Source organism: Carassius carassius, chromosome 31, assembly GCF_963082965.1.
Source record: "Carassius carassius chromosome 31, fCarCar2.1, whole genome shotgun sequence".
Classification (NCBI taxonomy): domain Eukaryota; kingdom Metazoa; phylum Chordata; class Actinopteri; order Cypriniformes; family Cyprinidae; genus Carassius; species Carassius carassius.
The window spans coordinates 21,186,691-21,206,548 of record NC_081785.1 but is presented as its reverse complement, the minus strand read 5'-3'; the positions used below and the strand labels follow the sequence as shown (position 1 = coordinate 21,206,548).

The 19,858-nt window shown below is 41.1% G+C and overlaps 1 protein-coding gene across 1 annotated transcript in view; it reads left to right on the top strand.

Annotated features, from left to right (window-relative positions):
• LOC132111726 (calcium permeable stress-gated cation channel 1) overlaps positions 1-19,858 on the top strand; it is a 55,088-nt gene that overhangs the window by 13,233 nt on the left and 21,997 nt on the right. The window contains exons 2-5 of the mRNA XM_059519297.1: positions 11,269-11,537; positions 13,332-13,411; positions 15,007-15,094; positions 15,695-15,732. Of these exons, the coding sequence (XP_059375280.1) occupies positions 11,316-11,537; positions 13,332-13,411; positions 15,007-15,094; positions 15,695-15,732 (428 nt within the window). The 5' untranslated portion in view covers positions 11,269-11,315. The remainder of the gene's footprint in view (positions 1-11,268; positions 11,538-13,331; positions 13,412-15,006; positions 15,095-15,694; positions 15,733-19,858) is intronic.

The following is a 19,858-nucleotide window of genomic DNA, read 5'->3' as shown; positions in this document are numbered from 1 at the left end:
GAGCTCACGTCTCCGAAATCAGCGAAACACTTTTTTATAAATAGGCACTGTCTTTATAAATAAACCACAGATTTGAGTTTTAAACTACTACATTCTCGCCTGAAATACTTTTAAAATTACATTTCATGACACAATAACAGTAATATTTTGAAAATGATCCGAATAAATGGTGGTAGAAATCACAATGCTGCATGAACTCAACCAATCAGCATGTTTAGCACCCAAGTTCCGCCCCTGAAAGTTCCAGAACTTTGAAAAAGTACTACCTCGCCAGCAGGGACTTTCTGAGGGGCATTTTTTTACCCGGAATTTTATTTAGTTCCTGGTTCCTGCGGTGGAAACACACAGAGTACCAGGCCAAAGTCCCTAGTTCCTGGGTAGAGTTCCTGCGGTGGAAACGTGGCTATGGTGTAATTAGGGAAACACACCTGAGATCAAATGAACAATCAATCAGGAAAGGAACAGGAAGGGAACCAAACATGGACATAAAATGAACATGAAGCACGTGGGGAAAGAAAGCACAACACAAGACAGAAATACAGGCCTTATTTTTGAAGTTGAGTGTTGCTTGTTATATTTAAAAATAAATAGTAATTAAAATTTCTGTATTTAACTGTAACCTTATAGTAGGCCTAATTTAAAAATGCTAACTGTAGTTTAGAGCATAAGCCATTTCACCCCTAGTTTTTATAATGTTTATAATTTTTAATGTTATTATAACCTAAAGATACTATGTTTAAGTTTGAAACAGAAAATAGTGGTTACACACTTATATGCAATTTTGAATAAGCTATAGATAAGCTATGGATTTTTGAATGTTAAATATTACATCCCTAAATTACTAGATTATTTCATACTGTTTATTTTAGAAATTGTGATTAATTGACAAGTGAAGTCAATTAGAAGCATGCACTTCCTGGGGGTCGAGCGTACTGCGCAGACTCAAACTGAGCTTGATGACGTATATGTGGCGTGAGCAACCTGTCTGACAATTGTAAGTCTTCTAATCGCTGTGCCAAGAGAAATCTGAATCACCCACCGAATCTTGCAGACGTTGTTGAACAATTTTGTCCCGTTGCTTTTATGGACTCTCTATGGGCTTCTCCCTTGACTTTATACCTCCAATTCCCCCCGATAGCCTCATAGACAGTAAAAGATGTCTGCGAGCTTCTCCTCCTGTCCACATGGTAATCTCACTACTGTGCGACAGAGAGTCGCAGGTTATGACGCAATCATTAGCCTATTTTTACAAAAATTGCTTCTATGGGGCCATAACGTAAGATGCAAGGTAATGGGATATTTTATAAATTTTCGTGTTTCTTTAGAAATAATTAATGGACAAATGGAGTCTTTAACGCCTCAGATGTAAAGTTATTCGCTGTCAAAGTGACACCAAAATGAATGGGAGTCAAAGGAATGCTAACAGCAGGTGGGGGTCCGCTAACCAATGGCGGAGCCCAGGGATGCTTCAATAAAATATGAAACCCTGCCCCGCTGGTCGTGACCCGTGTCTGAAGCATACATTGAAAAAACACCAACTTGTTGGCCGGCTACTGCCTCTGACGTCACTACCGGCGTGACTATAAATCGGCACTGGGAGAACACGTCATTCACTTCTTCGTCTGAAGCTTGCATCCGAAGCATGGCAGAGAGCTAGAGGATGCAGTGTCTTGTGCCCTACTCAGGGAACCATGGTTACATTCATAACCTGAGATGTTCCCTTTCATAGGAACGTCAAACTGCATCCTCTAGGAGAACAGTATACCCACGCCGCCATGCTGAGTGGAGTGCAGGCCAGAATCATGGCAAACACTAATTACCAACTCTACCTTTCCATGGGAGTTGCCCCTGGGACGTTTAGACAGCTGTCTGTGACAGAACCTCTTACGGCCAAAGGCCTAAGCTACATACCCAACTTAATTGTTAGGGCCTCTGCCCGGGGTAGAACTGAAGGTATGGAATCAAGAAAGATTCCTTTAAAGGGATACAGCTAAGAACTTAGCATTTTATACTAAGTCTTGCCTGTCACACAGGGGCTACCGCTTGCTTTTGTATAAGCTTACTGAAGGAGCTGTTCAACACCCTGTTTAGATAGGTATCCGAGAATACATAGGTGGAGTGGTGCCCAAGATGAATGAGGCTTTTACCAACTCAAGAAAGGGCACGAAGCAACCGCGCAAAGCCCTCACCATTTAGGATTTTAGAAAGAACGCAGAATACTAGCATGCAAACTTACCACATTGTGGATTTCAGAAAGTTTGCAAAGACACATAGCATGGATTTTAAATACTGTTCTAAGGAGGGGGCTCTTGTGGTACTCTGATAGAGCAGCTTATAGATGGAACGAAGGATCTGAAAGCAGCGGAGCGCGCCTTTGTCTCCCTGAACTTCTCGATTACCGTCTCAATGGAAATATCAAAAAGTTCAGGAGGTGAAACCTGTACATCGAGAAGAAAGCCTACCCACTTCGTAGCATGGAGAGAGATCCGTGGTGCAGCGCAGCTCGGCTACCTGATCAGGAGAAAGGCCCATGCCTCTATCCAGGTCTCTTAGCAGATCAGTCTGATATGTTGAAGCACCACCATGTAGTGTAATGAAGCCACAGCCTGACCTGCTGCTGCATATGCCTTGCCATTTAAGCGAGATGTATTTCTTGAAGGGGCTTAGATAGCAAGGAAGGAGTTTAAGAGAGGATGTCTCCCCCACATAAAGAAAGCTCTTTCTACAGGGGGCATTCTCTCATAGCTCCTTTTGCGCATTGCCTCAATGTCGGCACAATCCTTATGCCGAAACCGATGTAAGCGAGAAGAAAATGCCCTCTTCCATTTCTTTTCAATCTCTGTATGGAGATAAGGCAGAAATGGAAGGCTCACCTGAGCTGGAGGACTATGGTCAGAAAGATAACGCTCATTGCAATCCATAACCTCCAACAGCTCTACATACGCAGGGCAGGGCACTAGCCTCAGTATCAGAAAGTGTTAAAGATATAACATCATCCTCCAGAGGCTCTCTCTCGTCCGCCGCCGAGGAGCCCGAATGGGAAAATCCCTCTCTAAACCACTCAGACAGATCCACCTGTAATTCTCATAAGCTCATTCTCCTCTGTGCCTCAGCAGCGGTGGGTCCTGAACCGCGGGAAGCAGATGGCTGCCTTTTTCCCTTTTTTTCTCGGAAAAAGAGACGAATGAGAGCGGAGCTTTTTTTTTTTTTTCTCGAAGAGCACCAGGGCCAGGCGTATTCCTCTAACAGCCAGTGAACCCATGCTACTAGATTCCTATCGTCTTTCTATGGCTGAACGACAAAGACGGCTGGCTCAAAATCTGTGCCTCTACTGTGCAGCCCCGGGGCATGCCATTGGTGTATGCCCCATCCGTCCTCCTCGTCCCATGGTGAGTGCCATTCTCCCTTCAAGATACCAAATGAAACCACTCACCACTGTTGTGACACTTACTGCCGCTGAGATGTCTCTTCCAGTTTCCGTCCTCCTCGATTCTGGGTCAGCCGGCAACTTCATCTCCGGCGCCGTCTGCCGTCAGCTCAAGCTCACTACCACGGCAACGGCGTCAGCCTACCAAGTCCACACTATCACCAGCAAGCCGTTAAGCAGGAGATGCGGACGTCATAGTGTGGATCCCATATCCCTCCAAACCGGACAACTCCATCACGAGGAAATCCATCTGCTGGTTCTGGAGGAATCCACCGCTGACGTGATTCTAGGGCGCCCGTGGTTAGAGCAGCACAACCCAGTAATCTCCTGGAAGACGGGCGAAGTCCTGAAGTGGGGCGACGCCTGTTTCAAGACTTGCATCTCAGGTTGTCCAGTTCCAGCCACACCTTCCCCTGAACCTCTTCCAGTCTGTTCAACATCAATAGAGAGCCCAGTGGAAAACCAATCCATCGCCATCCCTCAGTGCTACGCCCCCTTCAGTGATGTCTTCTGCCCCAAACGGGCCTCCAAGCTGCCTCCACACCGGCCATGGGACTGGGCAATCGATCTGCTGCCGGGTGAACCAGTGCCTAAAGGAAGGATATACCCCCTATCCATTCCTGAGGAGAAGACCATGGAGGAGTACATCAAGGAGGTGCTGGCTCAGGGTTATATTCGTCCATCGCCCTCCCCTGCTGCTTCTAGTTTCTTCTTTGTGGAGAAAAAGGACGGAGGTTTAAGACCATGCATTGATTATCGGGCTCTCAACAATATAACAGTGAAGTTCAGGTACACACTACCCCTCGTCCCAGCTGCCTTGGAACATCTCCGTGGTGCCACTGTGTTCACCAAGTTGGACCTCCGCAGCGCCTACAACCTCATCCGGATACGAGAGGGGGACGAGTGGAAGACCGCCTTCATAACCCCTACAGGCCACTATGAATACTGCTTGATGCCGTATGGACTTGTTAACGCCCCCTCCGTATTCCAGGACTTCATCCACTAGGTGCGTCGGGAGCTCCTCCACAAGTTCGTCCTAGTCTACATTGATGATATTCTCATGTACTCCCGGAGCCTGGCCGAAAAGTGCTCTTTCCATCAGCCCTCAGCGCAGTTCCTTGGCTACAACATCAGCAGCAGTGGCATCCGGATGGACGAGGAGAAGGTAAACGCCGTCAGAGATTGGCCCACTCCAACCACCATCAAGGAGTTACAGCGGTTCCTTGGCTTTGCCAACTTCTATAGACGGTTTATACAAAACTTCAGTACCATCACCAGCCCTCTCACCAGTCTCCTCCGTAACAAACCCAAATCTCTGTCCTGGACTCCTGCCGGAGGCCTTCCACATCCTTAAGGAGGCCTTTACATCCTGGACTCCCGGCGGCGTGGTGGACAACTTGAATATCTAGTGGACTGGGAAGGATATGGTCCAGAGGAACGTTCCTGGGTCCCACGCAATGACATCCTGGATCCTAACTTACTCGACACCTTCCATTCCAATCATCCTGACCGACCAGCTCCCAGGGGAAGAGGACGTCCACCACGTCGTCGGGGTCCTCGGCCCTCAGGAGCGGGCCGTGGGGAGGGGGGTACTGTTACAAACACGCCAGGTTCCACCAGGTTCCAATACTAAGCACATGCACCTGATCCTCATCACCACCCAATCACCTCAGCACCATAAAAACCACACACACGCACTCAATTGATGTCCGGTCTCGTTCGCGACAAGGTTTTACCTGTATGCTAACTCTAAGGACTAACTCTTCTTCTACTTACCTCTCTCCAGCGATTCTCCGAAGATCCAGATCCCCAGTGTGCATGTGTGTGGTTCACCTTCCTCCTCTGACGTCTTCACCCAGCCTGCACGGAACCATCCCTCACTCCACCCTACACTACCTGCTCCTCTGCTTGTGTCTGTTCAATAAACCATTCTTTCTGTTAATCCTCAGTCTCCCGAGTGATCCGTAACAGAATTGTTATTTTCATGGGGGCATAACATTTTTATCTTTATCCTTGTGATTTGACAAGTTTCATTTAATAAGTCGATTAGAGCTCACAATGTAATTTGTGTCTTGCCTTTTGCTGTATTAGGTCTTTCTCCTTTTTTCATACATAATCCAAGATCATGTGCTTGCTCAAGCAAGTAATGAGATTTGAGTTGACAAATGGTTTTACTGTGTGGACAAATACTGAGGTAGATTCATGTGGTTTAGAATTAGGGCAAACAAATATTAAATTCTAGGCCCAAAAAAAAAAAAAAAACTTGTATTGGGTTACATGTCATCATGACACTGGTGTACGCAGTTTATTGTGTATCCTTTCTGAAAACTCTCAACAAAGTTATTACAATACCAATTTACAATAATGTGCTCTATTGTCCTCCACAGAAGAAAAATAGCATTACATGATTCTGGATGCATGGTGTTGTGATAGACATATTTTTAGTTGTTTATTAGTTGTCAGTTCAGTAATTGAAAGACATTTGTGTACATGAGCAGAATAAAACATTTTCTAAAAAAATAAAATAAATGTATGCCAGTATATTTAATATTGTGAAATATTATTGATATATATATAAATATATATATATATAAATATATAAATAATAGTTTTCTATTTTAATATACTTTAAAATATTATTTATTCCTGTGATGCAAAGATGAATTTTTATTAGCATCATTACTCCAGTCTTCAGTGTCACATGATCTTTCAGAAATTATTAATAAAAGCTGAGATATATATAAATATAATATAATATTTCTCATATATATATATATATATTTTTTATTATTAGTATACAGTATTAAATTAGACTCCAGTATGAACCATATACACTCTATGTATTTTACAATGCTAGACAACAGTTTTTATCCCAAATGTTTCCAGATAGTGATCTTGATACATTGATATTAATTTATGATTGAGATTTTTATTTTGCTGTTTTTAAATGTCAGCATATAATTAGTTATTTAGTGTGAAGCACATCATTAATTTCATTTGCACTGCACTGAGCTTGAGCAGCATTGAAGGGTCTGTTTGTACTGGACACTTGGCAGAAAGCTCTTGTTGGGTTTAGACACAGTGATTCTCTGCTACATGAGAGGTGTCTTTGTGTCATTTTTTCAGCATTTCATCAGGCACTCAGGTGACTTTGGCTCTTTGCATCTCTAGGTGCTCACCCCCACAGCCATGGGACTGAAGATGCTAATGTATTTCTTCTTTTACTCATTGTCTTTTCAAGTAAACTACAAAACAAGCACCTATCAGAGCGAGATAATACTTCGTTTTGAGGAATATGATATAATATGATATAAATAATGTTATCATGTATTTTAATAGGACATCATGTTGTTTATGTACAGCATTAGGCCTTTAAAGTATAAAATCTGTCTATGCATGTTGCGAACACAAAGGATCACAACAAATAAGGAGAAGACGAAATACATTCATTGCCAAAACCTCTCCATTTATTTTACAATCATGCCATTAACCAACATTAAGACCAAGTGCTAGAACTGCCAGGCTGCCACCAAATCCAGTCTTTTTCCGCCACCAACAGGAAACAGTCTTTATAGGGAGCGAACACCCAGAAACCGGTGCCTCCAATTACACCATAATCAACTTCCACCTGCAAGCAATCAAAACACAAACACACACAAGACAGAAAAAAGCAACTGGGCGTCACAATGCACATTTAGAGGAATAAATTGCTTACTTGTCACAATAGTAATTTCTTAACCCGTGACAGAATGTGTGCCACATAGGCTGTTAGGTTTTTTTTTATTTTATTTTATCCTAACCTATGGCCAGAGGATGAGAGTCAGACTGTAAAGCAAATTCTTTGTCTGCGACAGTGCAGCGACCTTGGGTGCTATTGGTTATTTGTTTGAGCTGACAGCAATAAAGAAGTGAATTATGTAGGGTGTTGCATTATTTTCAACAAGATCAACAAGATCTTACATACTGGTTGATTACTGTAAGACCCTATTTAGATACCAAGTTTTATCATGTGAACTTGGTTGCATACTTGACTGCTAATATCACTGTATTTTAAGAGCTAATCTGTAACTGTAAGATAGATGTAAAGATATTAAAATTTTAATAGGTTTAATATATTAGTGCTATGTTGTATTATATGTGCAATATCACACAAGTAACAGTACGATATGGCTGTATATCAGCACTGCTGGGATTCAGCAGCCACAGTGCACTGCTACTTATACAACAGTTCGACAACACAAATTTGTAAATACATAAGAAACAACAACAGAGTGTTTTTAAAAACCCTCTTTTGTGCAGAATGCTTTTTTCATCCATGGATTCAAATCTCAAGTTGACAGTTTGACAGCTGAGCTCAAGCCTCCGTTACTAATTTGAATAACTTTAGAACTAGAAACAAAGGAACAATGAGTTGCTTTATTAAAAGCTTATTGCAGGCTATCACTGTATTAAAATTTCACTGTATTATGTAGAGTGGAGCATTATCTGATACAGCATTCATTCTTCAGCTCAATCTCATATTCACAATAAAACATCAGTTTGAATGTCCGCTGATGAAAGCGATATCTTTGTAGTACTATCCTTTCATCTGTTACATATAACAGCGCTGCATTTGTTGGCTGTCTTACAAGGTTTATTTTCAAAGGAAAAGTGTCTTCCTTGTTTACAACTCTGTTTCAGTCTCTTTCAATATAGAAGTATTTACTGCTGACTCACACTTAAAAACAGCCTCTTGTCACCAAATAGTTAATATTTAATAAGCAACGACAACAGTCATCATTAAAATTCCGTCAAAAGTACAAAGGCACTCTGATATACAAAAATATTTTCTCTGTAACAAATTATAGATTAATAAAGATTTACCCGTTAGATTTACCCAAAATGAAAGTTCCAGAAGATCTGGCCGAGGTGAAGCTGCTTTCGGCGGGTTCATGAACGCTGAACAGCTGCGGACGCTCTGGAGCTCACATCTCTGAAAACATTGAGGCAAATTTTCAAATAGACATTATCTTTATTAACAATCTGCATATTTGAAGTCTAAACAACTACATTCTCACCTAAAAATCTCTTAAAACAACAACATTCTCAAAAACAGTAGGCCGGTGTCCCGCAGAGTTTAGCTCCAACTTGCCTCAACACACCTGTCTTGAAGTTTCAAGTATACCTTGAAAGACCTTGTTTAGATGTGTTTGAGTAGGGTTATTAAACACTGCAGGACACCAGCGCTCCGAGTTTGGTGACCCCTAGACTTTCATATAATTAATTCAGTGAATATGTCTAATTGATTGACAGCTCTAATTTTTAATTGTGCTGATAAAATATTAAATCTTTATGAATACAATTATAAATAACTTGTTCTTTGTGGGACGGAATTTATATGATCTTGTTATTATAATGGGATTTTTTTCATGAATTTATTTTCACAGTGCCATAACAGAACAAGAGAGTAAATGTGTTAGGACAAACTTTTATGTTGGATTGAGAAAGCCAATGTTTGAAACAGCTAACATGTTTTTAGCATCCCATAGCTAACATGTTGCTAACATTTTGCATGTTTCTTAGCATGACTTAACGTGTTGTAGCATTCCGTAGGCTAGTTGCTAGGCTTTGCTAGTTATAAATAGATAGATAGCTAGATAGATGAAGATCTGGAGTTCTTGAACACTGGTTCTTGGTTAAATAATCTGTAAGAGTTGATGTTTGAAAGTTTTGATACCCTCAATGAAATGAACTTTTCAAAAGATACACTGTACACAATTGTACCTTTTAGGAACAAATGTGTACACTGACTTTATGTACCTTGGACACTTTAGGTACAAAGGTGTACATTTTGAAAATGTACCATCCCAGTGACAGCTTTTGTACTATTTCTTCTGAGAGTGTACTAGATCATCTCAAGCCAACATAATAAGGTTTTGTTGTGTGGAATTTTCCTGATTCTGATTCATTGTGTGTTTAGGTTTTATTTTAGATGGCCATCTGATTGACATTACACACAACAAGAAATGACATCATCATCATAACTAAAATTACCTTCTGCTTTCTCTCTCTCTCTTTCTCTTAACACTGTGTTGATGATAGGTAATAGGAACACATGCACTAGTTGTAGTTAAAATGCATGTTTAATATGAGAATATTTCAAAGATAAGATTTATTAAAGTCAATGTGTTCCTGCATGACTTGAGGATGATGGACATCTTAAAGTGATTTTATGGGGATATGCTGACTGATGTAAAGGCTAAAAGTGTGAGTTGGGAGATGTTTTTTATTATGGTAACCAGCAGTTTAAGGCACATCATTATCTGTAATATCAACAGACTAGTGAGCTGGGTTTGTTTGTTCTTGTTAATGTAATTGAGGGCAATATTCATAAAGATAAACGAAACATCTGTTAAACTGAATGAAAGTGGTGCTACCAAAGTGTTTGTTTAAAGGTTTAGAAATGTTTGTTCGAATTTTACTGTTGTCAGCACCGATTTGTTTTCAAATTTAATGCACAGTGCTTTAACTGCTCAAACCTGAGCACCTCAGAAATGTGTGGACAAAATCACAGAATCCAGCCATAACAATTGAACAGGGCCTATAATTCAAAAAAAAAAAAAAACTTCACTTCTACTTCACACATAATCCCTTTTTTTTTTGCATTTGTGTATCATTTCACTATATGAAGACACTACATGAACTTCCTCTCACAACACAGAAACACAAAGATCTTCACTACAACATTTCAAAAAAAAAAAAAGAATAACTTTAAGAAAGTGTGACAGAAATATATTACTATTGTTCAGTAGAATATATTATCAAAAGCAATACAATTTAAAGTACAGTTTAATTTAAACAGTAAACCTCTGTTGTGTAGCAATTTGTTTGCTTAATGTAATTTGATTACATTTTAAAAATGCATTTCTTTGTATTCGTGTGATTACCGGTGTTTTTGATAATACATTTGCATTAAATCATAAAAATCAGAATCCAGAAAGAAATCTTCTGACACAGAAGACACAGAAAATAGGCGCACTGTTATTGTTACATTTGTAAGAAATTATTAAATTTTATATATTTTGTAAATTCAATTGATTAGAAATCTGTTTTAATATATTTTAAAACATATTTATTCCCGTTATTCCACATGCTTCAACCTTCGGAAATTATTCTAATATGCTGATTTGATAATTAATAATAATTTATTATTAAAAATGTTGAGTTGTGCTGCTTAATATTTTTATGCATTTCTGATGTAATTTTGAAATTTAGAAGAATTTATCCCATCCAGATGCACACACACACACACACACACACACAGCAGTGAGTACTGAACAAACACACACAGTTATTAAAGGGGGAAGAGAGCACTGGTCATTCACTCACCCCCAGCTACAATCCCTGCCATTACTGAGACTCGAACACATGACCTTTGGGTTAGACAAGTTAGACTCTCTAACCATTAGGCCACAACTGGCCCCAAGATACCAAATGTCTGCCATCAAAAGTCAGAGATTGTTATTTTAGTATTATTTATATACTAGAATATTATATATTAATACTTTGAATTAGCTTTTGTTTCATATTTTCATAATTTACATTTTAGGACGTTTTGTTGAATTTTTAAACATTTCTTTTTAACTTGAATATATTTTGATGTATTTATTCTGTTAATTGAGTGAGTTGCCGAGGCACTGAAAGTTTTTGTTAACAGTAACTAATAGATTGACTAACTTTGTATTTTTTCCAAATAAATGAGTAGTTGACATCATCATTTGTCACTATAGTACATTAAGTGGTATTATCTTTTTGAACGTTTCACCTGACTAATTTTATAGTTTGTTGTCTGTCCACCTCAGTGATGCTTTGACAGTTTGAAGGGCTTCCTGAGACTCGTGCCACAGGCATGGCGGTGCGCTCTGACCCATTGGGTACGTTTGAGTCCTGGCCTGCAGGCAGTGGCAGTTCTGTGGAGGAGCTGGACGTCAGGAGTTTCCTGGACTCACTGATGGAGGAGAACAGCACAGCGGAGAGATGTTATCGCTCTCACTCCCGCAGCAGCGTCCTGCAAGGCCTGCCCTTCGGAGGAGTCCCCACCGTCCTCGCCATCAACGTCGTTCTGTGGCTGGTACAGTACAACATATTCAAAACATTCTGCAGCATTGTTTAGCTCCAACTGCATGACATGCATTTAATATCAAGTGCATCTATCATATTTTCTTTTAGTATTATGATTAAGGGTTATTACTTCTAAGCGTTATGAGAATGTGAACCTAATGAATTTCACAACGCCTGTCAATAACATGTTTGTTTCACCCAAAAATGAAAAGAACAAATAAATAGTTTTCATAAAATTGGGCTCGGATGTCCTACCCCCCATATTGAGTAAAATGTATTTCTCTGTATTTGCATAATAATAATATTTGTTACTACTACTACTAATAATATTTTCAATTATTAAATATACAATATATTTATATTATTTTATTACAAAATATTGGATTTTTTTCATTCATGAGAATTTGAGAGAGGCGTTTGCTTAGTTGTCATCAAAACAGTGTTACAATGTAAAAAAAATTCAAAAGTTATTGTCTTGTTATTTGATTTTAGAATAAGACTTGACTCAGGCTCTTTCCCATGACACCCATCTGATCTATAAAAGAGAAAAGTTTTTCTATTTCATTGAACTCATGTATGCATGTCTTTAGAATCTAAACTACACTATTGTTCAACAGTTTGGGGTCTGTTTTTAGTCATGGTTTCTTGAAAGAAGTCTTATTTGATTAAAAATACAGTAAAAACAGTTATATATTTAAATATTATTATAATTTAATATTGTACCATTTGATATATTGTAAAATATATATTTCTAGTTTAAGTATAAGTTTATTAAAGTCTGTGACATGATCCTTCAAAAATAATTCTTATATGGTTATTTGGTTTATTATTATTATTATTATTATTATCAGTGTTGTGCTGCTTAATATGTTTTTAGAAAAGTAAAAAAAAAAGTAAATTTGTGTATTCTTTGATGAACAGAACACTCAAAAGAACAGTTTTTTTAATAGAATTGTTACATAATTTTAACTTTGCAATTGTAACTTAAAAATACAATATGAATTGTAACAGTGTAAAAGTCTTTACTGTCACTTTTGGTCAATTCAATACATCCTTGCTTAACACAAGTATTTTCTTACTGAACCCAAACATTTGTATGGTATTGCATGTTTAAGTCAAACTTAACAACCAAATCAGTTCAGTTTGTACATTTTCTGGTTTTGTGAGCCAGTTTGTGAGATATATTAAAAACCAGCAAAACATTGAAAACCAGACTCAAAAGAATGAATTGTTTAAATTTAATTTAATAAAATGCAGTCATTTTGGTGACGCTTCTGAGGCAGAAACCACATGCTTCAACCACTAAGTTTAGAACAAGTTGCTAACCAGCTCAGTAGAGACCTGTAGCTTCCCAGCAGTCCGTGTTTTAAGTTGTCTTGTCATTGACTCTTCCTTCCGGAGTCATTATGAGCACAAGTGTGCATACAGACATCACCACCTGTTAGTTTCCAAGACAACCATTAACCCCGCCTCTCTCCGACCAAAGAAATGGCTAAATATTACTGCTGGCCAGGGGTCTAGTGAGTCAAGTGCTTGCTTACACAAATAGGCTTGTTCTTACTCTTTTTTTTTTATCAATAGCTTTGACACACATTTAAAGTGATTTAATGGATTCTGGGTGTATTCTTGATTATTTGCATTCTCTATATGAGCATTATATCAAGTTTTATTTTGCTGTGCACATCATTTACTAACAGTTTCCATAAAAATTATTAGTTTTTTTTTTGTATTAAGGCCACTCTAAAAACTCTTGAGCATGATATGTGTGCTGATATAACTGTGGTTTGGTGTTTCTGTATTCTAGTTCCTGCTTCTGATTTTCTCCTGTTTGAGGAAGGCAGCGTGGGACTACGGCCGCCTGGCTCTGCTTATGGAAAATGACAGGTATATCATCTCAGAACTGTTAACTGATTGAAGAATGCATTAAGATGTAAATAACTGAACAACTGTGTGTGGTGGTTGAGTGAACTGAATGCTCAGCAGTCAGTGTGAGATCCTGGTGCCACCTGCTGGTTTACACAAGCTGGATCATGATGGTATATTATTTGCCTGATTATTTGGTCCGATATATATAAAATATAAATTATTATATATAATATAATGTAATATATACATTTAATTTATATAAATAAACAATATTTATCACCACCTTGGTAACAGCCTTGGTTCCATTATTTTCAAATAATTCAACCTCCCGTCATCAATTTTATACAGTATATATATACCGACTTCTCTTAAACATGCAGAGACCGATCCATGCCATAAGCAATTCCAGTGTTGAACTGAGAAGCTCTGTATTATCCTGTCCTCTCATGCATTTGTCTTACGTGGACGAGCTGTCTTTTTGGGGGACTTGAACGAGTTAGTGTCATTGTAAAACTGCAATTTCTTGAAATTCCAGATTTGGAATGACCAGCTTCTCGTGCAGTGGCTGAAATTTATATCAGTTCTTTATCAAATATCTCATGTATGTTTTTTTTACTTTGTTTCTGAATACAATTAATTTATGAAATATGCTTATATATACTCCTGTCAGGATAACTTCAAATAGGACTAAGCAGTGACCTTGAAATTTAGAAAAAAGGTTCTCTAATTTTGTTCTGATAATTTTTATCTCCACTGTATATATGTATTATATGTGGCATTTATTTATTTATTTCAGCATTTCATTGTCAGCGCCATTTCATTTAAATTTTGCTTACATTTTCAAGAAACTCATTGTATATATTAAAAAAACACTGTAGTCCCCATGAGAGCAGTGGGTGGAATTGGATCATAAGTTTTAAGCACTGCTTTATTCTGCATCAGCATGTAGCATTAAAGTCTTTGTTAATGTGAATGTGCAGCTGATTCTCAGTGTGTATATTTGCATCAGTCTACACTCACAGTAATAACATTTTTACGTCTAAACACACTAGTAATGTACCTGCTTCTTTTCATTTCCTGTAATAGACCTGGGTGGAAATATTGGCAATTTTCTGATCTTGAGGCTAGTTTTGGATCTGGCATTGAGTTAGTGCTGGAGAGGGACATTTGTAATAGAGCAGGCTTCATCCAGTGATGGGACTAGGGATAGTTGTTATATATATATATATCAGAATAGTTTTGAATGCAAAAATCATAGCTCAAATGGTTACTTCATATGTGGCTATCTGGGTGGCTAACATTTCAGATCAGGGAACTTATATAAGTGTTTTTCCTCAGTAAACTCCTAATTTGTTGCTTACTGATGGTAACTAAGGTAGTTGTTGTAGTAATTATGTTTAGATACAGGGTAGGGTTAAGGGATCTAGAATATGGCCATGCAGAATAAAGCATTAATATGTGCTTTATAAGTATTAAGAAACAGCCAATATGCGAGTAATATGCATGCTAATAAGCATGTTCCCTAATCTAAAGTGTTACCTATGTTAACAAATATAAAACCACAACGAGATGCATTCAACCTGTCAATTTTATCGTTTGTCTTTGTTCTGTAGCTTGACATCACTATTCTATGGAGAACAAAGTGAGAAAGAGAAAACCCCGTCAGAATCCAGCCCATCAGACTCAGAGACCAAGGACATGGTGAGAACATCAAACACATGTTTTGTGGTTTGATCAAGCAGAGACAGGATCTTTGTTGGAAGTTACCACACTTGGCAGTGAGAAAACCTACTGAGCCTTGTCCTAATCAACAACTCCTCTGCTAAGAAAGGAATAAAAGCATGAGTACAACTAATATATTGTCTTTTAATGTCACAATCATCTTCACGGTGATGCGAATTTACTACTGCTGTAACTTAAAGACATACAGAGGCATAAAATAAATTTCAATCTGTCGATGTGGATTAGTCAGCCGATGTTACGGAGAAGTCGCCCCAGAGCTGATGTCATTTAAAAGAGCCTGTGCATTTAGATGCTATTTTATTTTATGCACACTATCTGTCCATTTATATTCTGACCTCACTCTGTCTCCTTTTATTTTATGTGCAGTGACGGTTCAAGACATCACAGCCACGTTAAAGATACTGCATGCATTTGCATGGCTTTTTCCACTTGTTACGTTATCCATGTTCACTTAAAGGACAAATGATTCTCACAGATGCTAAGCTAGCCAGACACGCTCTATTTTTTATATGCCAGATCTTTTTATGACACCGTTGTCTTCCCTGCCTCTCTTTATAGGGCTTCTGCTCCTGGCTCACATCCCTGTACCACATGAAGTAAGTGTGCAAGAAGTGCGTGGTGATGTCATCAACCAGTGTCCTGTTTGCTCATGTTATATCTCATTAAGAAGGGAAAGCACAGGGTGAAGGTAGACCGGGCACTTTACCAGTTCATTTAACATCTGGGCATGCTCAAAGGCCTTTCAGAAGTATTAACCAGACTAGTCTCCACAGTTATTTGTTATTTGGACGACTTGAATGGCGTGTTGGTGCCACATTTAGCTGGTTTCCTTAAAAGCTTGAAAACTGAGAGTTTCCTCGCTCTGTGTGAGGCGAGGCCGGAGGGGTGTGTGTGTGTGTTTGTGTTTTTGTGTGAATGAGGGTGCCTTGTAATCATAAAAGCCCCCAACGCCTTTATGTATTTGTGTGGTCTTTTAAAAAGGCCTGTACACATAATGTTGACCAAAGCCAATAATTCATTGGAAACACATTGAAAACTCTCACAGAGACTGTGTTTGCTGATTTAGTGCAACTAGTGCAGATCTATCAAAACAAAAGTCATTGGTTTTTTCTTGCAGAATGCACATGGGTCATTAATATGTAGATATGTCAAATATATATATATATATATATATATATATATATATATATATATATATATATATATATATATATATGTGCCACGTGGTCTTTCTCATGTTGGTTTCATGTGGTTTTGAAAAACTTGAATATACACTAACATCAAAAGTTTGGGGTCGGTAAGATTTCGAAATGTTTTTGATTTATATGCTCACCAGAAATACAGTGAAAACAGTCATTTTGTGAAATATGATTACAATTTAAAACGTACTCGGTTACTAACGTAACCTCGGTTCCCTGAGATGAGGGAACGAGTACTGCGTAAGCTAGCTTACGCTATGGGAAAAGGTCCCCTTTTCTCGAGAATATGAAGCCAAAAATTATCCTTAATTTTTAAATAATGTAAAACGCAGTGCTGCAGCACAGCAGACCTAAGCGAAGCGGCTCGCGCGCTTATTGGCTGTGCTGTGGCAACTGCAGCAACCTATGGTGAGGCGGCGGAGAGGAACGAACCAATGGGGGCGCTTCGCGCCCATTGGACGTCAGAGCGCGCCAAAATAGGCGTGGCTGGAACTATATAAGCCACCGCTTCGCCATAGGGATCAGGTTTTAAATCGACCGAAGCGATCACCCGGTCCGAGCACATAGCACGGCAGGTTACGCAGTACTCGTTCCCTCATCTCAGGGAACCGAGGTTACGTTAGTAACCGAGTACGTTCCCTTTCGAGAGTACTCTCGTACTGCGTAAGCTAGCTTACGCTATGGGAACACAATGTAAAACGCCGTGCGTGCTCGGGAACTTCGACCTGTCACAGCCCGAGGCGAGAGCCCGGGGCTTTATAGCAGGAGAAATCCCAGTCCCAACAGCCAACCTTAGTGAGCTTTATATAGGGAACGAAAAAAGGGGGACGTGATAAGGCTTAGCACGTCTATATAGAAAGTACCCTGGCCTGCAGGGCAGGGACTTGCAGATTATAGAATCTAATAAATGTGGACGGAGAGGCCCAGCCTGCCGCCGCACAGATATCATCCAGTGGTATCCCGCAGGACCACGCCCATGACGAGGCCATACCTCGGGTGGAATGGGCTCTGATGCCGAACGGGCAGTGAAGGCCTTTAGATTTGTAAACCAGCGAGATAGTGTCTACTATCCATCGCGATAGGCTCTGCTTCGTGGTGGCGAGACCTCGGGTGCGCCCACCAAAGCATATGAAGAGCTGGTCTGACCTCCTGAATGAGGCGGAGCGCGCAATATAGGTTTTGAGAGCCCTGACGGGGCAGATGAAGCTCGCGTTGCTTTCGTCGCTTTGCGAGGAAAGGGCTGACAGCGAGATGACCTGTGCTCTGAACGGTGTTGAGAGCACCTTGGGGACATAGCCGTGTCTTGGTCTGAGAATGACTCTGGAGTCATTAGGCCCAAACTCGAGACAGTCAGCGCTTACAGATAGCGCATGTAAATCCCCCACTCGCTTGACTGAGGCCAGAGCCAGTAGAAAAGCGGTTTTGAACGAAAGAAGCTTCATATCGACAGACTGAAGCGGTTCAAAAGGGGGGCCCTTTAAGGCCTCTAGGACCGTAGACGGGTCCCAGGAAGGGATTGAAGGGGGTCGGGGAGGGTTCATCCGACGAGCTCCCTTAAGGAAACGAATGACCAGTTCGTTTTTTCCCAGTGATAGGCCGGCCACCGGAGCATGAGAAGCTGCAATGGCTGCCACATACACTTTGAGCGTAGACGGGGATCTGCCCGCATCTAAACGCTCCTGTAGGAAGGAGAGTATCTCCGTCACGTCACATAAGTGAGGGTCTAGGTTCCGTGTCCCGCACCAGGTGGAGAACACTGACCATTTCTGCGCGTAAAGGCGCCTGGTTGAGGGCGCTCTGGCTTCCGTAATGGTCTTTAACACTCCCTCAGGAAGGTTCCCGGGTACCCGTTGAGGGGCCATACATGAAGGGCCCAAAGTTCGGGGTGGGGATGCCAGAGCGCGCCCTTCAGCTGCGTGAGGAGATCTTTCCGCAGCGGTATTGGCCATGGGGCTGTACTGGACAGCTGCATCAGCTCGGAGAACCAAGGTTGGGTCGTCCAGAGTGGGGCTACTAGCAGCATAGCACATCTGCTCTTCCTGACCCGATCGATGACCTGCGGTAGCATCGCGACCGGTGGGAAGGCATAAAGCGGGCGTCTGGGCCAATCGAGGGCCAGCGCGTCCCTGCTCTTTGAAAAATATATTGGGCAATGAGCGTTGTCTTCTGAGGCGAAGAGGTCGACCTCTGCCCCGCCGAAGATGCTCCACATCAACTGAACCGTTTGTGGGTGAAGAGACCACTCCCCAGGGGGAACATTCGCCCTGGAAAGCATGTCCGGGCCCCGGTTCAGGATGCCAGGTACATGCGCTGCCTTTAGCGAGCGCAGATTGTAATGTGCCCATGTCAGAAGACGTTCGGTCAGGGTGTGCAAGGTTTTTGACCTGACACCACCCTGGCGATTTATGTAGGCCACCACTGACATGCTGTCTGATCTGACCAGAACGTGGTGGCCCTTTAAAAATGGGAGGAAAGCTTTCAGGGATAGTTCGACCGCTATCATCTCCAGACAGTTTATGTGTAACAGTCGCTCCGGGCTCGACCAGAGGCCGGAGGCAGACCTGCCCTCGTACAGGGCGCCCCAACCGAGGTTGGATGCATCTGTCGAGACTACTTTCCATTTCGAGACAGCGCCCATGCTTACGCCTAACTGATACCAGTTGGCTATTTTCCAAGGGGCCAGAGCTGTGATGCAGCCGTGGGTCACCTTGATGCGCGCGCGGCCGGAAATCCAGGCGCGCGCTGGAACACGGTCTCTCAGCCAGCGTTGTAGTGGGCACATGCGCAGCAGGCCCAGTTTGAGAACCGCAGAGGCTGATGCCATCAGACCTAGCATTTCTTGAAATCGTTTGAGCGGGTAAAGAGACCCGGCTTTGAACGACACGGCTAGATGCTGAATAGTGAGAGCGCGCTGTGACGTCAGACGCGCTGTACACGTCACAGAGTCTATGTCTATCCCCAAAAAGGAAATCCTCTGGCTGGGAGACAGAGCGCTCTTGACAGTGTTGATCGTGAGACCCAGGCATTCTAAATGGCTGAGGATCCAGGATCTGTGTGTCGTCAGTAGTTCCTCGGAATGGGCTAAAACTAGCCAGTCGTCGAGGTAGTTCAATACTCGCACTCCCCGCATTCTCAGGGGTGCGAGAGCGGCATCCATGCACCGTGTAAACGTACGGGGCGCTACGGAGAGGCCGAATGGAAGAACCATGTACTGATAAGTCTGCCCCTCGAAGGCGAATCTCAAGAATGGCCTGTGATGAGGTGCTATTTGAATGTGAAAGTAAGCGTCTTTCAGATCCACTGAGAAAAACCAATCCCTCGGGCGAATTTGCGCGAGTATTTGTTTGGTAGTTAACATTTTGAACGATCACGCCATAAGCGCTTTGTTCAAACGTCTGAGATCTAGGATGGGTCTGAGACCGCCATCCTTTTTTGGTACGAGGAAGTAGCGGCTGTAAAAGCCTGACTCGCGCTGCGCAGGGGGGACAGTTTCTATCGCCCCTTTTGCAAGAAGGTTTATCAG